Source organism: Erpetoichthys calabaricus, chromosome 9, assembly GCF_900747795.2.
Source record: "Erpetoichthys calabaricus chromosome 9, fErpCal1.3, whole genome shotgun sequence".
NCBI lineage: Eukaryota > Metazoa > Chordata > Cladistia > Polypteriformes > Polypteridae > Erpetoichthys > Erpetoichthys calabaricus.
Genome location: NC_041402.2, coordinates 98,303,823 through 98,323,695, shown reverse-complemented (window position 1 = coordinate 98,323,695; position 19,873 = coordinate 98,303,823). Strand labels below are relative to the sequence as shown.

General features: G+C 37.6%; 1 protein-coding gene across 2 annotated transcripts in view; it reads left to right on the top strand.

Moving 5' to 3' along the window:
* Positions 1-1,592: 1,592 nt before the first annotated feature.
* LOC114657198 (vesicle-associated membrane protein 2-like) overlaps positions 1,593-19,873 on the top strand; it is a 60,413-nt gene continuing 42,132 nt past the window's right edge. For both annotated transcript variants that reach the window (XM_051931751.1, XM_028808937.2), the window contains exon 1: positions 1,593-1,841. In XM_051931751.1, the coding sequence (XP_051787711.1) occupies positions 1,840-1,841 (2 nt within the window). In that variant the 5' untranslated portion in view covers positions 1,593-1,839. The remainder of the gene's footprint in view (positions 1,842-19,873) is intronic.

Sequence of the window (19,873 nt, the reverse complement as noted above, 5' to 3'; positions counted from 1 at the left end):
TTCCTTTTAAAGTCATGTAGGCTGTGGGGTTTTGTTATGCTATATTGACCCTAGTGTATGTGTGTGCTCGTATTCACCCTGCGATGTGCTAGCGCCCAGTTCAGGATGTGATCCTGTTTCGCGTACGATGCTTGCTGGGATAGGCGCAACCGTAAATGGATGGCTTAATTAAACATGTTAAACGAAGATTTTTTAAAGTTCCGAACACTCCGTGACCTGAGTTTATATCTAGTTTTACTTTCACAATTACGTTTATCGTGTGATAATTGGTTATGTGGAGAAAGAAAAAGGATGGATATAGGTACCAGGGGTCTGGTACGTTCGATAGAGATAGCGCGCATGCAATAAAGAAAGCCCACTCAGAAGAACTTCCACTGAATTCTGTGTTCGCGTCTCGGACCACCAGATCACGAACCCAACTTTCACACCATATTTCAGTTAAACCAGTGCGATACCCATCTATATATCCAGTTTTTTGGAGCCTCTTAGAGGTTCTCTACACTGGATGGGGACCCCATACTGCGAGGGAGCAGCACTACCGCTACACCACTGTGAATGTTTAATACATGCTTTAATGAATTTTGCCATGAAAATGTTATCAAGTTTTTATCTTAGCATTCTAAATATTCAGAGAGCAGGCATTTCATCAAATGAATGTATTCTGTATGGCGATCGCTGGCAACGCTTCCTCTTGGTGCAAGAAGAAGTCAGTTTAAGAAGCGCGTAGCGATTAACATAGGTCGGGGAACACTTAACACAAAGCATTTAATGTGCTACACTAACGGGGTTTGAGAAAATCTAGTAAATGAAACATCGATTTTAAGATGAAGATTATGACGTTCTACTTTAAAGACAAAATAAACGAAAATAAAGTCAACATGTCTACTCTAATCTCTACATAAACGGCGAGAATAAAGTGGAAATGTCTAGAATAATGTCGACTTTATTCTCAACATAGGTCTATATTTTTTTTTCCTCACTGTGTCTGTATTTTTTTTTTCTTCTCCGTTGCCCTAATACGCTTCCGTAGCAATGGGGTCAAGAGAAGCTGTTTGCCATAGACCCACAATCCATCATCTAAGGACGTCTCTGAGTTGTGGGTGGAAAATCAGAGCACTCAGAGTAAACCCACGTGCATGCAGGGAGAACATGCACACTACGCTGACAACAGCCCAGCGCTGGATTCGAACCAGTGTCTCTATTATTATGTCCGGTAATTTGAGGATGATGAGGAGCAGACATTCAATGATAGACACTGAGGGCAGAAATTATGTAGTCTTTTTACTAAGAGTTTCTGCAACCACTTGTTCAAAGATATCACCTGTAAACCCCACTGCGGCGCCCCCTGCTGCCTAGGAATACTGCCCAAATATTATTACTGTACATTTATTTCAATACATAACATCTACTCCTGTAACTCAGCCGGGTTTACCACTGCGTTACCTTCTTAAAGCTGTACGTTTTTATTCGTTAGTTTACTGGGTCTACTTTTTGCATTTTTATAATTTCCTTTCTAAGCTCTACAGTGACAGTTAACGCTAAAGTGACGTCAATGCTGCGCAAGAAAGCCACGCAGCAGCGGACGGGTGCGTTTCATTTAGTCATTCCGTGCCCTGTCAGCTGAGACACGACTACTTGGAGGATCTGCTGACTTGTATTGCGCTTTATCTGTTCATATCAACCTGGAGAGTCGGACTTTTTCTTATTTTCCCTGGTCAATTCTAAAAAAATATCATAAGGTGCTATCAGCAGCACGTTTACTTTATTATTTTTGGAGAATAGTTTCACAATTTAACCAGACACTTTCTTTCAGTGTCACTATTTATTGTAACAAGTGTCATGTAAGTACGAACATTTATGTTGGCTTCATTGTGCCTTGTAATTTGCTAGGCGTGCATGGCTTCAGTGGCAGTTACCTGTATCATGTGGCAGCTGTATTACTGTTCGCCGTTCACCTCGATTTTTTCAGTTTTATTATTTGGATTGTTATTTTACTGTGCACTTCGCGTTTATATTGACGCAGTATGGCGCATGCTCCGCGTTAAGTGCAATCAGCGTTGACGATGGCTGGTATTTCGGGTATTGGCATGCTCACGCAAAAAGGCAATAGCATCCAGCCGTCTCTCCACTGTGGTAGCTCAGTATAGTAAAAGATTAAAAGGGAAAAGGCACCACTAAACAATCCTATGTACAGTTTAGTCTTCTGTGCCTTTAAGTATTATTAAGATTGAACTAATACGGCATCGTTGCCATAACAGATCGTTTAGTACGAAAATAACATAATAATTAATATTACTAAAGGCACTACTATTCTTGCTATTTTGTTTGACTTATGTTGTGCGATTATCTGTCCGTGTTTACATAAGTCACATTATGAATAGGTAATGTTAACTATCAGAGCTTTTCATTTAATAGCTAATTGTGGTAATACTTTTTTTGTTTTCAGTAGCCTCGCATCTTTATTAGAAACTAAAATTAATAGTGTGGTCTGCCGCTAAAGTGTGCTGCATAATCGCAACAACAAGTCCATATCCCGACTTTTCTTCAAAAGTGTAATTTGATTTGTCTCGATCACCTTGATAATTCGGCAATGTCCTTAAATTCTAAGGTAAGGTAGGGTTTGTCACGTGACGCGATGCAGCAATGGGCGTGACTAGTCGTCAGTGTAACCACCTTTTCCAACTCGTGCTAAACAGCTCTAAACGGTAAATTTAGTAAATCGTCTAATTTAAGTTCCGACCTACGTGCAACACCACGTCTTTTCAATATAGGGGAGAACGTGTACATTCCCCACGAGTAAGTAGCTCGAATGTGTTGTCTTGACACTATAACGCTCCAGCGTACTCCACTGCCCCAGTCCCGAATCCACCTGGGATTTTACTATACAATTGCTTGTTGACAGGTTGACAGTAAACTTGGTAAATGCACCGCCAATAGAGTGGTCAAGATGAGAAAGTAAACATAGAATTTAATAAAATTAAACGAAAAGTTTAACGACAAACTCTTAGTTTTTGAAAGTACAGAAATGGGAAGTGTTATCCAAGTTTATACTGACGTGCAGATGTAGCTGTTTTCCACATTTAGTATTTTAAACAACTACAATAGTTAATCAGAATAAATTTGTCAGGTGAAATTGTGTGTGTGTGTGTGTGTGTGTGTGTGTGTGTGTGTGCTTTCAGAACAGCTTCTACAACCCTAGGACCCCAATGGAAAAAGTTGGATTGTAAAATAATCGGATGGGTTATTAAAAACTGACTTCAAGTCCAAATATTTTTTTTGTCAAGTGTATATTGAAATTCTTTTCTTATATGTGTCTTATACATTAGTGCCAGTATACCAGCAGTTAACACAGCAAAGGAAATGAAAACAACCAAATATATTATAATATCAGGCAGTATGTGGAAGAAACCCTCAAGCAGTATAAATGACCAGTGAGTAGCCTTATTACCTGAGGGTGTTTGGCAACAAAAGTTATCCAACATGCATTTTTGGGCCGCAGGTACAGATAGAAGGTAAGGGAGTAAGTTGAATAAGTATAAGGGAAAAAGGGAAAACAAAATAAACTAGTTTATAATTTTTCTCCGAATTTTAGTTTTTTGTTATTTGTAAATAGTTTATGTATATTACTACTAATACACACATATAATGCTGGTATCTCAAAACAAAGGCATGTGATATGTGGGATTATGGGATGGTGACTATATTACTATTCGAAGGTGTTTTTGAATTGGTTGTATATATATAATTAAAAGATAATAAAGTGCATTAAAAATGTTCCTGAATCCACTTTGGCAAGTGCTAATGGTCCCATAACATTTTCCAGAACAACGGAGGAAGAAAAGTGACTGTTCCAAATTACTTAGGTTTTTAATAATACTATTTGCCTTTCTAAGACTGCTTGTGTTTTGTGCATCATACAGTATGACAGAACACTGCTTCTTAGCATTTTGCCTGAGCGCCACTAGATGGCTGAGTATCCCATGGGGGTCATTCCATGTCAAATCAACCAATGGCCCATGCACTTCAGATTAAAAAAATTCTGAAAAAAGTGCCAGGTGTACCCATATTAGTCAGGAGAAATTCTGCAAAAGTTTTTTGATGTAAGATCAATATTTTCTAAGATTCAGCCAGTTAACTGAGGCCAGGGAGTGTCAATTTTATCCAGCCTCATTTTTTCATCAGATTTCACAAGTCTAGTTGCTCAGGAAATAAACTACCAAGCAGGCTCGGACTTTGCACAATGCTACGTTAATTGGTATAGTATGTGATGAAATTAAAACATTTGTTCCAGATGACCGTGTATGGTCAAAGCAGCCCCTTGAAATTGATTAAAATTTGAGTTTTTGGCTTAGGTATGTTTAGGCCTCAGAAAACTTACTTGTAACCATCACAGACTTTTGATTTTTTCCTTATTCAGATAACTATATAGGCTTTCTGAAAAAGCAATAAACAGAAAAGTAACCTTATCAAGGTTTAAACAGCAGACCTCTCAAATCCAAAAAATCATTTTGGATTTCACTTTCAGAGCACCCTAACAGCATGTGAGTATGTGCAGATAATTTGAAAAATATTCTTATTTTTATTCTACATTATTCTTTTCCTTTCTCAAAACACAAACCTTACTTTTCTTACTTTTGATCCTAAACCTGGGCTGAATGCGTCATGTGTCAATAATGGTAATCACTGAGTTTTCAATCAGTAAGTTATCAAAAATGTCAAACTTTTATCATATCAAATGCCAATGTCCTATCTTATGTCACTGAATAGAGAATGTGATTTTTCATGGCTAAAAGAGTACCTGATACTCGAGAATACCACTGTTAGATCCCTACAGAAGATGGCAAACTCAAAGCCAGCCGGGTGTCTGGTGAAGATAACAATTCATTGTCTGAATATTAACCACTGAAGCAGCAGCTGAAATCCTGCCCTCACAGAAACACAGTCCTGATGGATCAGATGTGTCAGCTCACATTAGTCCAGTGTCTTATTGGAGGCTATGTTGTGTACATATATGATGGAAAATGTTGGATTTGTGTGATTCGTGACAAGAGTGAAGTGGAACCAGACATCCTGATATATTTCATGCAGCCAAACTATCTTGCACAGTCTTTCTATTGGCCACCTAGATATTTTTTGGGTGTCATTACGTTGTTGTTATTGCACTGCTTGGTGAATTTACAATGGTCAGTGGGAGGCAGTACCATCTTGATCTCAAAGAGAAATATGCCCTACACTCTGCACTTTGATTGAAGAAGAAATGGAATGGGTCACATTCTTGCTGCTGCAATACCAAGATATTAACATTTCATTATAACTAGTGCTTTATCTAATGATAAATCAAACAAGTGTTGTTCATGTGTTATGCTTAATGTGCCTTTGGTGAACAAAATGCAACAACACAGCCAAGAAAACATGAATAGATGAAGAAGTGAGATTTGAATTTCAGTATGGAGGTAAAATGGAGAAGGGTTTAGAGTTTGTACTTGGTGATATTTATTTTTAATTTTCCTACTTACTGTATATAGTATGAGGATTCCCTTAAAGTTTTGTTAAATAGGTAAGCAATGTATCACTATTATACATGACTGTTCAGTGAAATGAAGAATGCTGCTGCATTATAACAGGATATTGCAAATGCCTTGAGTTCAAAAGTGAAGAAGCAGGTAACTGTCATTATGTATACAGAGGAAGTGATTATCCATATATTAACATGTGCTTGTTAGGACTGTGTTGGACAAGAAGGACCAGTGATGGATAAGGAATAGCTATAGAATGTGTTGTGTATTTCTAAGTGGAATTGTCAACAGGAATACTCGCATGGAAAACAAACTGTATCTGCACCCTTTAAGTTCATATTGAAGGAACAAAAGACAATCCCTTTTATGGTAGTCAGCCAAAAAATGAATGAAATGTAATGAAGAAAGTCATGTGTCAATCAACTTTAGAATCTTAAAATGTAGGAACTTTGAAGTATTGACTCATACAGTGACAGAAGTATACTGTATATTAGTGATATGTGCAGGATAAGGAGGCATGTGTTAAGAAATTGCCCTTTGCTAATATTACAAGAAAAAATATATGAGAAAATGGCACAATAAAGATAGATGGGGAACACAGTATGTAAGAAGGATAGGGGAAAAGGCAAGAGTGTAAGAAGATGCAGAAGTTGGAGTACATCTCTAAAAATGACTGTGGGGAAGAGTGTTAAGCTGTGATTCAGAGCAGTTAATAACCAGAGAGGATTAAAGAGAATTCCAATACCTCCAAGTGGAATTATGATGGAGTGTAGCAGTAAACAGAAAGTGAAGATTTTAAGTAAAAAATGATTAAACACTTAGTATAGTTAGGGGAAATAATGTTTCTGTGGTGCAAGTAAAATTGGAATGCTGGGGTACTGGAGTACCCTCCAAGTGACCAGGATCACCCAGTAAAAACATATTTTTTTTCCTAATCTTTTATTGTTTTTCTCAAAGGTTGACATTGTTTCAGCTACTGATGTGGGTTCAGGAGAATGTGGTTAATGTCTTGTCTGTGCCCGATTTTCCTTTGTGTTATTTGGGTTAAATTTTTTTAGCTAAATCAATCCTTTTATACAATGTACTCCCTATATTATGACTCAGTAATTTGTCTTTAACTTCACTTGCTAAAACCTTTTTGAATACTGAAATTAGTGATAATTCATCCACAACCTACTTCAACCTCAGTCTACCTGCCTCATCTGAACATTCTCAATATAACATTTTAGCCATTGTTGGACGAATTCTGCTGTTTGTATTTAAAATGCAATCAGCCACCCCTTCAGAGCAGACATACATATCAAACACTTAGCAAAACTCACTGACAAAGAATATCATTGATGCCCATTAAAGAGGTTTCTCATCTAATGATGTCAACACGTATTCAATCCATGCCCCATCTAAAAGACAAGCTTGAGGCTGGAGATAGAAGATCATCTGGAATTGTTTGGAGAATCCTATGCACTTTTTAGGATGCCCAGCCTAAAGAAAGGCACAAAGGAAAGATGGTTCTTTGGGACTGCTCCCACTTGCAACAGGTTGTAGTTGAGTATTTCCATTGTTTTCTACATAAGTAAAAACCCCAAATAGAACCAAGTTGACCATGCAAAATGCAAAAGAAACTCAAAAAATGATAAAAAAAACAAGATCATAGCAGGATTTGACAAAACTGTTATGATCAAAGTTCTTGGGGTAACTGATTACTGATCAAGCATCATTGGCGCACATACACTGTATCATCACCATGACAGCAAAAATAATATATAACATTGCCCTTAATATCTCCAAGCTTAGAGACAGAGTCACAGAAATTGCACAAAATTTGTTAACAAGAAAGACACAAGTGAAATATGTTAAGGTAATAGGTCTGGGCATACTGGAACCCAAAAGCAAATGTCAGACACACAGTTTAGGAGCACATTTATTTCCAATAAGTCAATCAAGGATGTTTACACAGAACTCTTAGAAAGAGCAGCCATAGGGAGAGACAAAGAATCAACAACATATTTCCTGATGACCTTTTTGCTTATTCATCCAAGCACAGAAAGATTTGGAAGGCAAAAGCACCCTACCCACAATCTGGTAGCATTGTAGTATTGTAAACATCACTGCATATTTGAAGGTACATACAGCCCTTATCAGGTAGTTTTCTGAGAGAGACATCTCTAATGTTTAAAATAGAAAATAAACAGTGGTTTTCCACAATATTGTCATGATGTCATATGGCCTAAATTCTGGCAAAATCCTGTTTGCTATCCCATATTGAGATGAGAAATGTCCATTAGGAGGCCATGTGTTGGATAACCTGCTTCACAGTAAATGCTGAGCCAACCAGTGAACCTGCTGTCAAGAGAAGAACAACAGAAGTGACAGAATTTGAGTAGTGTGTGAATGTACGACTGAATGAAACTAGAGATGAAGTATATTAACTGCAATCATAACATAGAAGATGACAGAAATTTGTTGGGATCATGCAAGAGTCATAGAGAATTTTTTCTCCTGTTTGCTAGATTCTTGTACGGTGTGTATTCAACATTTCTGAAAATAGTGGGGTAGAGAAGGAAATATTAACAGCAGAGCTAACGGTCAATCAGGGAACAATAGCACTAAAACCATTAATGATGGATGCACTTCTTTTTCTCCAGAACCTCATGACTCTAAACAATTCTTGTTTGTAAGTCAAATGTAGTTTGATAAATTCATTTGACTGTTCAGCCTTGTTCATTTGGTGGAGATAACTAGCAACTAGTATTCCCATGTTAAGTCACTCATTGGGTGAAGTTTCAGTGTTTGAGGACCACTTACTTGTATGACAAATCATTATACTACTTTGCTGTGCTGTGCGTATGAGCATTAGTGCCTTGTTAAGCTGTGTAGGTAGGAAACTGTTTATTATCCTATATGGAAATAAAGTACTGTACTGGATATTACATTATGATGATTATTGCCAGGTAGGACAGTTAATTCCACAAAAATGTGGAACTATTTATGTCCTGATGTGTTAGCTTACATTATCAAGTAGATGGTAGTTAAAACCCATTAATGTCTGCTTCATTTCTACTTTGCTGAGCTGTAGCTTTTCTAGTAAAGCTATTACAGTAATTAATTTTTCACTACTTTCAAACATTTTTCAGATGTATTAAATGCCTTTTTATCATAATGTCCTTAATTTTCCAGCTCATTGCTCATTGCAAACTAACAAAGCACTGTAAAACTGCATCTGTAAGAATCTGTCTGTGTGTCTGTCTGTGGGATTGGGCTTCAAGTTTGTGCCCTGGCAGACCTTTAGAGTGCTTTTTCCATTTTCACATCCTGGATTCATACTCTTTGGGTCCTTGGCAAAAAGCTTTCATTTATGCATTATTAATGTGATTTTTATGCTTGTTTTGGGGGTTTGTGCCTTATTAACTTTTATCACATTATGTGTTTGTTCTTCTATGGGCACCACCATTTTGTGTAACACTTTACATAAGTGCTGCCTCTTTGTAGCTATGTATTTTATAAAAAAGATAGTGGAACAAATTAAGCAGTGTGTTAAGTATCTACTGTATATAGTTGCGGGTAATTTCTCCCATGGATAAGTCAGGACTTGATTTTACCATATAATCTCTGGTATTTTATAATGTCGGTTATATAAGGCAAATGCAGAAAACTCACGCTATTGGCACAAGGAATTACTATATGCTAATGCCCACCTGAGAGAGTAACCATGGAGCACACAGCCTTTTTTTCTATGTGGGTGCGGCAATGCACCGCATCAGTGTGTGCTCCTAACCTCTCTCTTTCTCTCTCTTTCTATTATGACCACACAGTAATATCCGAACTATTACAAAGCAATGTTTGCACTGATTTGTGTTTTTTGTATCTCACACCCTCATACACTTTTATTGTAACAGCATCCCTTATCTATGATGGAACGTTCGATCAGAAGAAAATATGAAGCTGGTTTTAAATTAAACGTCGTTTAAGTAACGAAAGAAACTGCTGCAACAAAATTCGATGCGTCTGAGAAACTGGTGCGAGATAGGAGGAAGCAAAAAGATGTAAAAATAAAAAAAATTGAACAGGCGTATAAGTCGGGGTCTGATTTTATGATCGATTTTTCAGGTTTCAAGACCCGACTTATACGTGAGTATATACGGTAAAAAGAATTCATGTAAAACATCCTTTGCTAATGACAACTATTCTTTGGCTTGCCTCTAAAGAATGATCTCTCTTCTTCTCTTCCACTCACTATTGCATTCTGCCTAATTTGTTACTCACTAACATGCTATTTCTTGTTCTGTGAACATTTTTATAATTGTTAATGGTTTTCATGTGTGGTTCTATGTAGCAAAACAAAAACTAGTCTTGTGTTGTTCTGTTTATTTTAGACCTCTGTACTTGTGGTGATCAATTCTGTAGCCCTGTCCTAAAACAGTTTTTTCAAAACAGTCCCTAGAGTAATGTTTACTCAATTATGTTGACTTCATTTGTAAATCGCTTTGGATAAAAGTGTCTGATAAATGAACATATATAAACGTAAATAATATTTGAACATAACAGAAGTGACCTTTAAATCCAATTCAGAAACATTGTTTTGTAGAAATCTCTGGATTTTAGGGTTCAGGAACAACCTCCTGGCAATCAAATAGCTTATTTAAAAATACACTCCTGGTAGCCTCCAGATGGTCTGCCCTTCAAAATATATACAAGGAGTCCAAATATGCTCTCTCCATATGTAAGACCTACCAGCCTCTGCCATGCCATCTTTATTTATGCTGACATGTTCTAGTCGATTACAGCCAGTATCAGTCTTCCTAGGTCTTTATAGGTCTCTGTCCACATTGTTTTTGTCCCTCATGAAAATCACTTAAAATATCCTTATGTGATAGGATACACAGTAATACATCAGTTAATAAAGTAGATTTATTCCAAGACTTAAGGTTGCTATAAGAAACTATGTGGCTTGATGCATTCTCATCTGCCTCATGCTCTATCTGCTTGCACATTCACCACCTCACACTGCTCATTTGGTTAAAAGGCAATGTTATCTCTTACTTTCCCAACTCTATTAAGTTGGTCCAAGCCAGAATTCTTTAGGAAACGTACCTGTGGCCAAGCGCCCAGGCCAGTGAATTTTAGCAATGGACAAGCCCCTTATGAATGCTTGCAGGTTATGGCTTTCTATCCACACCCCACCTTCCATGGTTTTCACAAGGCTCCTTTATGGGCAAGTGCTAACCCCTATGGTTCTGCTTCATGGCATTTCATTTGTCTAGCTTCTGCTCTCTTTATAATCTGAATTTCATTTTTAAAGATGTTGTTTTATGTTTTCATGACATACTGGGAATTTTTTTTTACTTCATAAAAATATTAAAATAACTACAGTACACATGTAATCACTAAGAACTCATGTACTGTATAATATGTTTGTGTTCTGCAGTGCACACAGTATTAATGGCAGACAACTCTTCCATGTAGAGAAGTTCAGCAATGACTACCATATTACTATAGCTGACAGGTAGTGCATACGCCATGGTGTGTTTTATGCTGACTGCCTTATAATGAAACTTTGACAACCCTTAAAAATTATCTTGATGAGATATTGGGATATCTTAGGTATTACCTAAACAAAGTCACTTGATGGACTGAATGGTCTCCTCTTATTTGTCCATTTTTTATGTTTTAAAGAATTCTTAGAGTATTTGTTAACCAAGTTATTACTGTAATGCCATATACTGTAGATGGAAACAAATCACCCATGATAAAATAGCAAGTGATCTGAATGTTTATGGAATATTTGTGTTTCTTGTTCTTGTAAGTGTGTTCAATCACAGAAGGTGATCATATGGCAATATGGGTGTAATGTATTGCAAAAGTCACATTTGAGAATCCCATCTCCTACTCATTGCCATATAAGGAGACAGGTGAATGATAGCTTTCATGACATTTGGCAAGTTTCACCTGAGAGTAGACTGACATACTTCTGATATGGAAAAACATGGTTGTGCACTGTAGGAACAATGAAGTGTTAGATAAAGCTACTGCAAGAGGTTCATAAGAATAGCTGTTGGTAATCAATAATTACTCATTAGTGACCTGTCATCATGAGTGAAAATACCTTATCAATCTCTGACAAGGTGCTCTTTACACAACCTGGTGAAGTACTCTAGCAGACCAAGTTTAGTCTTTACTCCTTACTCTTCAATGATTTCTGTCCATATATACAGTGAACACACTACACTAATTAGCAATTAACTATGCCAGATCATTGAGGTGAATGTCACATTTTAACTAAGTGATACCTGAAATAATGAGGCACAAACAGGTGGTGTTTCATTATAGTTCTCAGTGTAATCAATGAAATGCATTTTAGCATTATATGTGTTTTCTAATCTAAATGAAATAAAAAAAATCTTGTATTGCATGTTCTCAGTAGTCTTTCAGCATCACCCATCTGATGATCTGATTTTAATGTATTCTCATATTGGTTATCCTATTTTCCTAAACTTTTAATTTTTAAGGTTTTCAAAGTTCATGTTAACAGAACCTTTTTATAGATTATATAAATTTAGTACAGTCAGGTGTAAGTTTTCTAACTAGGAAAAAAGTGAGTGAGCAATACCTTGTCAGTGCAAATGCACAAAGAAATGTTTGTACACATGCTTTTCAATTTGCATATGTATGAGAACATTTTCATATCAATTTCAAGTTTTATAAATCTGCTTGTTTGGCAAATTTTATGTTTAATGAAATCCATGGAATTTAAGATCAAATCTGTTTGTATAATCATTTTACACATGAGGCCTCTAGACTTTTATTACTGGGATTCATATTTTCTAGTGAAATAAGCTTTTATTATACCTCCAGAGTATGCATTTACTGTTAAAAGGTAGCACATCGGTCTTCTCAGACCTAAGAGTTGAAGAGAGTAAGCAATGCAGAGCTTTTAGAAAAGGAAGAAGAATATTTTCAAACAGACTTCACACTCTCTCTTCCAGTAAGGTCTCAACACAAAAGATAAGCAAGCCTGAAAAGGACTGACAGCCGAAAATCTAACTTTCCCCAATCTACTTGCCATTCCGCCATCTTACATCTACCAAAAGATGCATTAACTCTGCAATACAGTAAGTCACTTATGTAAAATGACTCAGAGAGATACATTAAAAATACAAAAAATATTCATGTGAAAACCTCTAATAGTTTTGTATAGAATACAACCTGAATAGAAAAAAAGCTGTTCCCATTCTTTTCTAAGTTTATTGTTTTAGTTCCAGATTACTTTACGTACTGTCAATGTGATTAATAGATAAGAACCGACAATTTACACATTCAGAAAGCATATAAGAACATCAATTTCAGTATCTGGTAGTGTTTTATCCATAATGTCCTATGCAACACACTTTAAAGTAGTATTGACTATTATTAATACCTACAGAGTCACAAGATATTTTAGCACGTAGCACATAGGAATATGCTTTTTTTTCAATACTCTTTTCCTTATTTCATTTGATTTCAATGTGATTACTAGTGTAAACTGGTCATACGTGGTCAGGGTAGTGACAGGAAACTGATTCCTGTACAAGACATACCCTGGGCTGGTCAAAGACCTGTAAAGTCCTATACAAATCAGTAATGGTAGAAATGAGCTATGCTGTGCCAGTAAGGGCACATCAGCCATTATACATGGACAGGGCATGTTTGTTTGACTTTTTCAAAATGTAACAAAAAGGTGCTTTATAGTTACCAAGGGGTCACACTACTCATCCTTCCTGGGAAAGGATATGCTTGGGTGCTGGAACATTTATTTGCAGGGTGAAAAATGCAGATTCCAAACTGGCTGTGGATATAAGATACCATACTGTGTCCTTTGAGTCTACCAGTCCTTTTTATGTGTACCTTGTGGACTTGGGAAAACATTGACATTGTAGACCTAGGTATCTTATGGAAAATGTTGCAAAAGTATGACTGTCTGCCATTCAGTGCCACAATTGCAGACTAAAAACATCAGTCAGCAGCATGACTAAAGGCCCTGTTGTACTACACAATTTTTCCACTGATTTTCAGTCAGAGCCTTAAGTTACATGGTCATAACAAGTTGAGGGCAGTTGCATCACACTCCTGTGTCCAGCAATTGTGAAGTTTCATTCAGACCAGTGTTAAGATTTGCCCCCATTTTGTCTTAAGTAGTGGCAGGCTTTGTTTATGTGAGAGCTGACAGCCAATGCTCACTCAGACATGTGGTGCATGCAATGCATTCTCAAGGAAGCAGGGCAAGAGCATGCTTGAACCTCCCAAACAGAAGAGAGGCATGTGTTTGATGTCTTGTATTTTATGTACCTTGACAGAATGAAGTTTTAAAAAATAAAGGCAGCTGAACTCAGCAAACCTAGAAAGCATTTGTACAGTTATGGTACTGTCAGGCAGTGTGTTACTGGGTTTTCAAAAAAAGGGCAAACTTGCAGTACTTTTGAAATGTGAAACTATGCTAGAAAGTCATCATTGAGTCATGTAACTTGTCAAGCCATGCAAATTTTATTCTTGTCATCTGAGGATGTCAAAATATAAGATCAGCAACACAGTCATCAAGTTTGACATCTCTGACAAGAAGTTACATAACTTGACTTCAGCTTTAAGCACAGTAGAAAAGGGTGCACAGACATTCACAGTGACAAATCTACATAGAAAAAGCTTGCACAGAAGCAAACACGAAGTGCTAATAAACTCTCCTCAATTGCATATACATTACACATATAAATTTAATTCCAATTATGGTGTATAACACTCTTGTTAATTGAGATTTGACCACTGAGAATATTTTATACAAAAATAATATAAATGAAATTATGAAAATGCAGCCAAACAAAAATATAACTCAAGGAGAGGCACTATGCACAAATGGAGAGGAAATGCAAAACTTTGTAAATGAAAGGGTTACTGTAATGTGCAATTTATAGTGCCATATAATATGCAATCCCTGCAAAATCTTTCCAAAATCGGCACATCCTCACAATACTTTAATTGAATAACATTTAAAAATGTAAGGAAACCTATTCGTTGTTTTTGTAATTATCCACTAAAATAAACTTCTGTAGCTTTCTCCACAGTGACTGTCTGAGATAGAAAGATAGAGCCACTAGCTTGCATGCTAGCTCTGCACGTTTACCATACATGCATTGTGTAGGCATCAGTCTCAAACTCGGCAATAAGGTGATTTTGTACACTAGGGTCCTGGGACTCTGCCATGGACGTGTCTTGTCTCTTTCTTTTTGTGATATTCATGAACAAGATTTCAAAATAAAGTTGAGACTTGGGAATCATACAATACAGGAATGTGAGGTTTGTGTCTCTACCACTTGCAAGTGATACACTCCTCTTAGTCACATCACACTTTGATTTCCTAGAAGCAACAAGGTGGTTTAAAGTCGAGTGTGATAGCATTCAGGCACCATGAAATGTGTAGTCCCCTTCTAGAAAAGAGCAACTTGGTCCCTGAAAATAAGGGGAGAATAGTTGCTCAAAGTGGGGGAGTTCAAGTACCCCATGTCCTTGTTCATTAGTAAGATTAGAGCAGGTCATAAAACAGATCAAGGAGTGAGGTTAATGTTAGTGTAACAGGTGTCTGGTCACACTTACAGGTAATCTAACTTAGACACCATTAAAATATCCGACTACGCCACCCAGTTTTATTAAGAGACTGGGAACTCCTGAAATTTACCAATAATAGCACACAGGTTTCTTTAAATTGGGCGGTGAGTAAACACACAATGAAAGACACAACAGTAATTTCAGAAAAAAGCAACAGTAAGTTCTATTACATAAGACAATATAAGGTACATTAAAAAGATAAACATAACAAAATCTAAACATATCAGGAATTAATTTCCTGTTTTTTAAGAGGAAAACACACAGTCCACACTCTAAAATCCATTAAAAACAAGAATTGGAGGATACAACCTTTAGTGGTGCAGAGTCCAGTTGGTGCACTGTATTACCCCAACACTTAATTGTTCAACTGTCCACGGATGCACTCTGTTCACTGGACACTCGTTCCCCTACAGAAGTTGTGTCAAATTGTTGAATCCCTGTCAGCGTCTCTTCGTTGTTCCTTTTTCTTCCACTCTGGGCTCCTTGTGTTGCTGGGACCTAGGCATGCCTCATTTCTCGTCTGTCAGCTTTGCTTGGTCCTTTCATGCGGATTCCCTCTCCCGCTGAACCCACATCTCACGTCTCTTTGTGGAACTGTCTCTTCCTCCCTGGAAGTGTTGCCGTCCTTGTGCCTCACGTCGTGCCAGCCAGGTACCCTTGTCTGCCTGCAAGCCCCTGTGCTCTGTCCGAGTGTCTTGGCAGCGTTTTCTGTGGACTGTGCTCTCTGCCTTCTGCTGCCCAGGAGTTTTAAATCTTTTCCAGTCCCTGCTGTTGTCAGTCCTGGACAATCAGTTTAATCAATGGCACATCTAAATTTCCTGGGTTTAACAATTAATGAAAACACAAGTTAACAAAGTGTATTGTTACCAACCATTAATGAGTACAGATCTGCTGATTCGAAAACCAATATTGTCAAACATGTTAATTTCAGGTAAATACAGACATCCTCCAAGGCCAGACTTCAAAGCGGTGACTGCTTTGCAAGACAGCAAATACCTACACAAACAACCCTGACACAATCAGTAACTGGATTATCCAGGATCCTCCAAGGAAGCAGCAATTCTTTTATCACACATGGTATTGTTTGTATACTCAACCAGCCAGACTTCAAAGCGGTGACTCCTTTGCAAGACAGCAAATACCTACACAGACAACCCTGACACAATCAGTAACTGGATTATCCAGGAAATCGAAAAAGAAGGTCCCCTTCTGACATCAGGAATGAATACATCTCTCAATGAAGAATAGTTGTCTCCTTAAACAGTGTTATTTTTGACTGACAGAGATCTGAATTGCTATGAAGTAAACCTGAAATATCAATAAACAGATAGGGGTCTGAATGTTACATCTTTTAGCTACATTTTTAAAAGACAAAATTTTAAATTGAAGTCAGTAGCTAGTCAACGTCTTAATTCCTAAAATCCTAAACTGCAATCAGATATCTTTCTGAAATGCTGAAATTTTTCGCCTTCAGATGAAAACCATAGGTCATCTTGTTTTAAAATAGAATGGCAAATCCTATGACAAAGGTGAGGAAGTATGAAAAGAACTCAGCAACAACAACTGTGTACCTAGGAACCAGACAACAAATACTTAAATGGTATTATATTATGAGAAGACAATGGTGCATGGAACGACCAAACTATTCCAACTACCATAGCTGCTTTAGCACTGTTAGAAGACATTGCAAATGGAAGAATTAGAAGAGAGTGCGTATTTATAGATGATAATGATGTCTGGCTTCTAAGCTATCCTCTTGGAGCTGTGTGCTGAACTGGTGCCAGCTTTACAAAGGCAGGCTTTAGGGAATTGTGCTCTACCTTCTCCTTTGCAAGTTCTATCCAATCTCGGGTTTTTAACCACAGGAACTTTTCAATGTAAACTTGCTGATCGATTGTGTATTTCACAAACATCACCAAGTCGTGCCATGCCAGCTGTATAGGATGGTATTATCTGTTTGTCATCCAGATATATAAGATTTCCTTACACTTTCATTGAACAACGAAACATCAAAGCTCAATTCGCAGCAACGTCTGATTTTCCAAATGTAATCGGAGCGGTCAGCTGCACGCACATTGCTATTGCAACAGCACTGGACAAGTTACATCAGCCAGGGATGAATCACCAAAAAAATGAGCTGGCATTATATCATACAGTATATACAGGTAGCTGGAGAACCTATAAAAATGTCCGCTCCATAGAGTTGCAGGTGCTTTTTCCAACTAGCGTGGCAAAAGGCAAGCAGTTCTTTTCAAGATAGCGAGTCACCTCAAATTGCCATGTAAAGAGAAGAGAATCAATCCGTTTTGTCACTTGGAGCCGATGCTACACTATAAAGGCGCCTTCAGAGAATGAATTTGCTTATGTAAGTAGAATGCATTTCCACAGAAACTATATCGCATTGTGCAGGCATGTAGCTTCCTGCATAATATGCCAGACAATCATGGCTTGCCCGTGCCTGAAGAGATGTGGTATGATGAACCAGACCCTCTCCCACCAAATGATCACCCAAATCAGACAGTGTTGCAACTTTGTTTGAATATAATTAGCAGAATGCAAAAACAGGTAATCAGATGCAGAATTTATTTTTTAACCATTTAATTTAAATTGTGGTCAATATCACATAGTACCGCCCTTATATTCCTTAGCTCATTGGCCATATATCTTACAGCATCCACTGTTGTATTTTGTGACTCCAGAACAGTCCATCAGCAGACAGCCAGATGATCACACAGGGATTTCTGAGGCAGAGGTGTGTGTGCAAATAGCGTCTGAAGATGTGGTGGGCACAGCAACAACATTACCACCTGGAGTCGAGTCACTGGCATGTGGGTCAGTTATTGTAATATTGCCTGAAAGAGAATAAACAGACAGTGGGCTGAGACTCACCTTTTCATGTTGACTTTGACATCTGACCACTTCTTTTTTTACTTTGGGAACTGTGCAACTTTCTGAACTTGTACTTTCGAGTGTCTTCGCCATGTTGTATTACACCATAACTTCCTTTTCTTGCTTATACCACTGCTTAAGCCAACAAATAATACATTTTTTCCTTGCCTCCACTTCACATTCACTGAAATTCTTTTTTTTCCACGTGATTTTGCCATTGTCTTTTAACAAAACATTGAACAGAAAGTAAAATATTGATTTACATATTAGAACATGCAAAATTCTGGGAGGATTCAGTGTGGGGCTGTTGGCGCATGCTTGTGTGTTAAATTTCACGTTCATTGTGATTTCTAAAGGGGAAGTGCATGGAACTTGGTTTACACCCAGTTTTATCCATCTGGAATTTCTGTTTGTACATACATTTCTGTGTTTGTCTATTCAACATGTTTTAGTGTGAATTCTACGCACAGTGTTATATATGAGGCCCCTGGAGAGAGAATAATGCTGTCACATAGGAATAAGCCTTCCTAAAAAGCATAGGGTTAGTGTGCTTGTTTGTGAGGTAAGCATGAGAGATGGAGAGAAGAGCAATTACAGGCACCACTTTTGAGACCTGCTCTGCCACTTAAATCCATTGGCCTAGACACGTGGCCACTGGTTTGGATCGGCTGATGGAGTTAGAGTAAGTGACTGCAGATGGTGCTGTCTCTGACCCCAAGTGAGCACCATCAGGTGGAGCTGGCAGCATAAATGTGGGAGCAGTGGATGCAGCAGAGAAAAGATCACTGTAGCTGCATGGAACAAACCATGGAAGATCTGAGCAGTGGCAGTGAGAGTGGAGTGTGACTGAGGATGGAGTCAGCTTTAACTAAATCTCATATGACTTAGCAAAGAAGAGACACTGACTTTCACAACATTAGGCTACCAACACCAGTAATAATAAAATATCAGCCAAATAATGCCATAAAATATGAAAAATGAAGATCTGTTAAAAAGTAATTTTTCATAAATTACAACCACCAAATGACAATATTAAAAGATATTGGTAAATAAGTAATCAACAAGATTCATGATAATGGTTACAACTAATCCAAAACTGCAAGATGTTTAAGTCCACGCACTATATGAAGTATAGAAAAGAGAAAAAAAATCAATCAGTGGGTCTTAAAGGGCTCTAGCCATCGAGCCCCAAGGTGGAATTGAAAGGTTTAGGCTGTACGTACACCCATACAGTTGTGGCCAAAAGTTTTGAGAATTACAAAAATACTGTTTTTCACCAATTCTGACAAACTCCAAGCATTGATTATACAAGAATGGGCTGCCATCAGTCAGGATTTGACCCAGAAATTGATTGACAGCATGCCAGGGCAAATTACAGAGGTCTTGAAAAAGAAGGACCAACACTGCAAATATTGACTCTTTGCATAAACTTAATGTAATTGTCAATAAAAGCCTTTGAAACTTATGAAATGCTTGTAGTTATACTTCAGTATATGTGACAATGCGGGTTCTATTCCGTGCTCCCATCCAGCTTCTGGGAGCTCTCGAACCCGACACCGTCGGTAATGTCACCGATGAGCTAGGCAGTGAGGCACAACAATGAAGTAAGGGCATGGTGTAAAAAAGTGTCAAGTGCTTTTATTTAAAATCAACAAAATCAAAATGTCCAAAATAAAGTGCAGTGCTTCACAAACAAGTCATTAAATAAATAATCCATAAAAACAAGTGAAAGGGTGGAGGTTAAAAGTGAAGGCAGCGGGAGTCTGAGATTTGGAGTAGAATACTCCGCGTGAGCGTCATGGCCATTGGGGGAAAGCCAAGTCTCAGTCTGGCAGGGG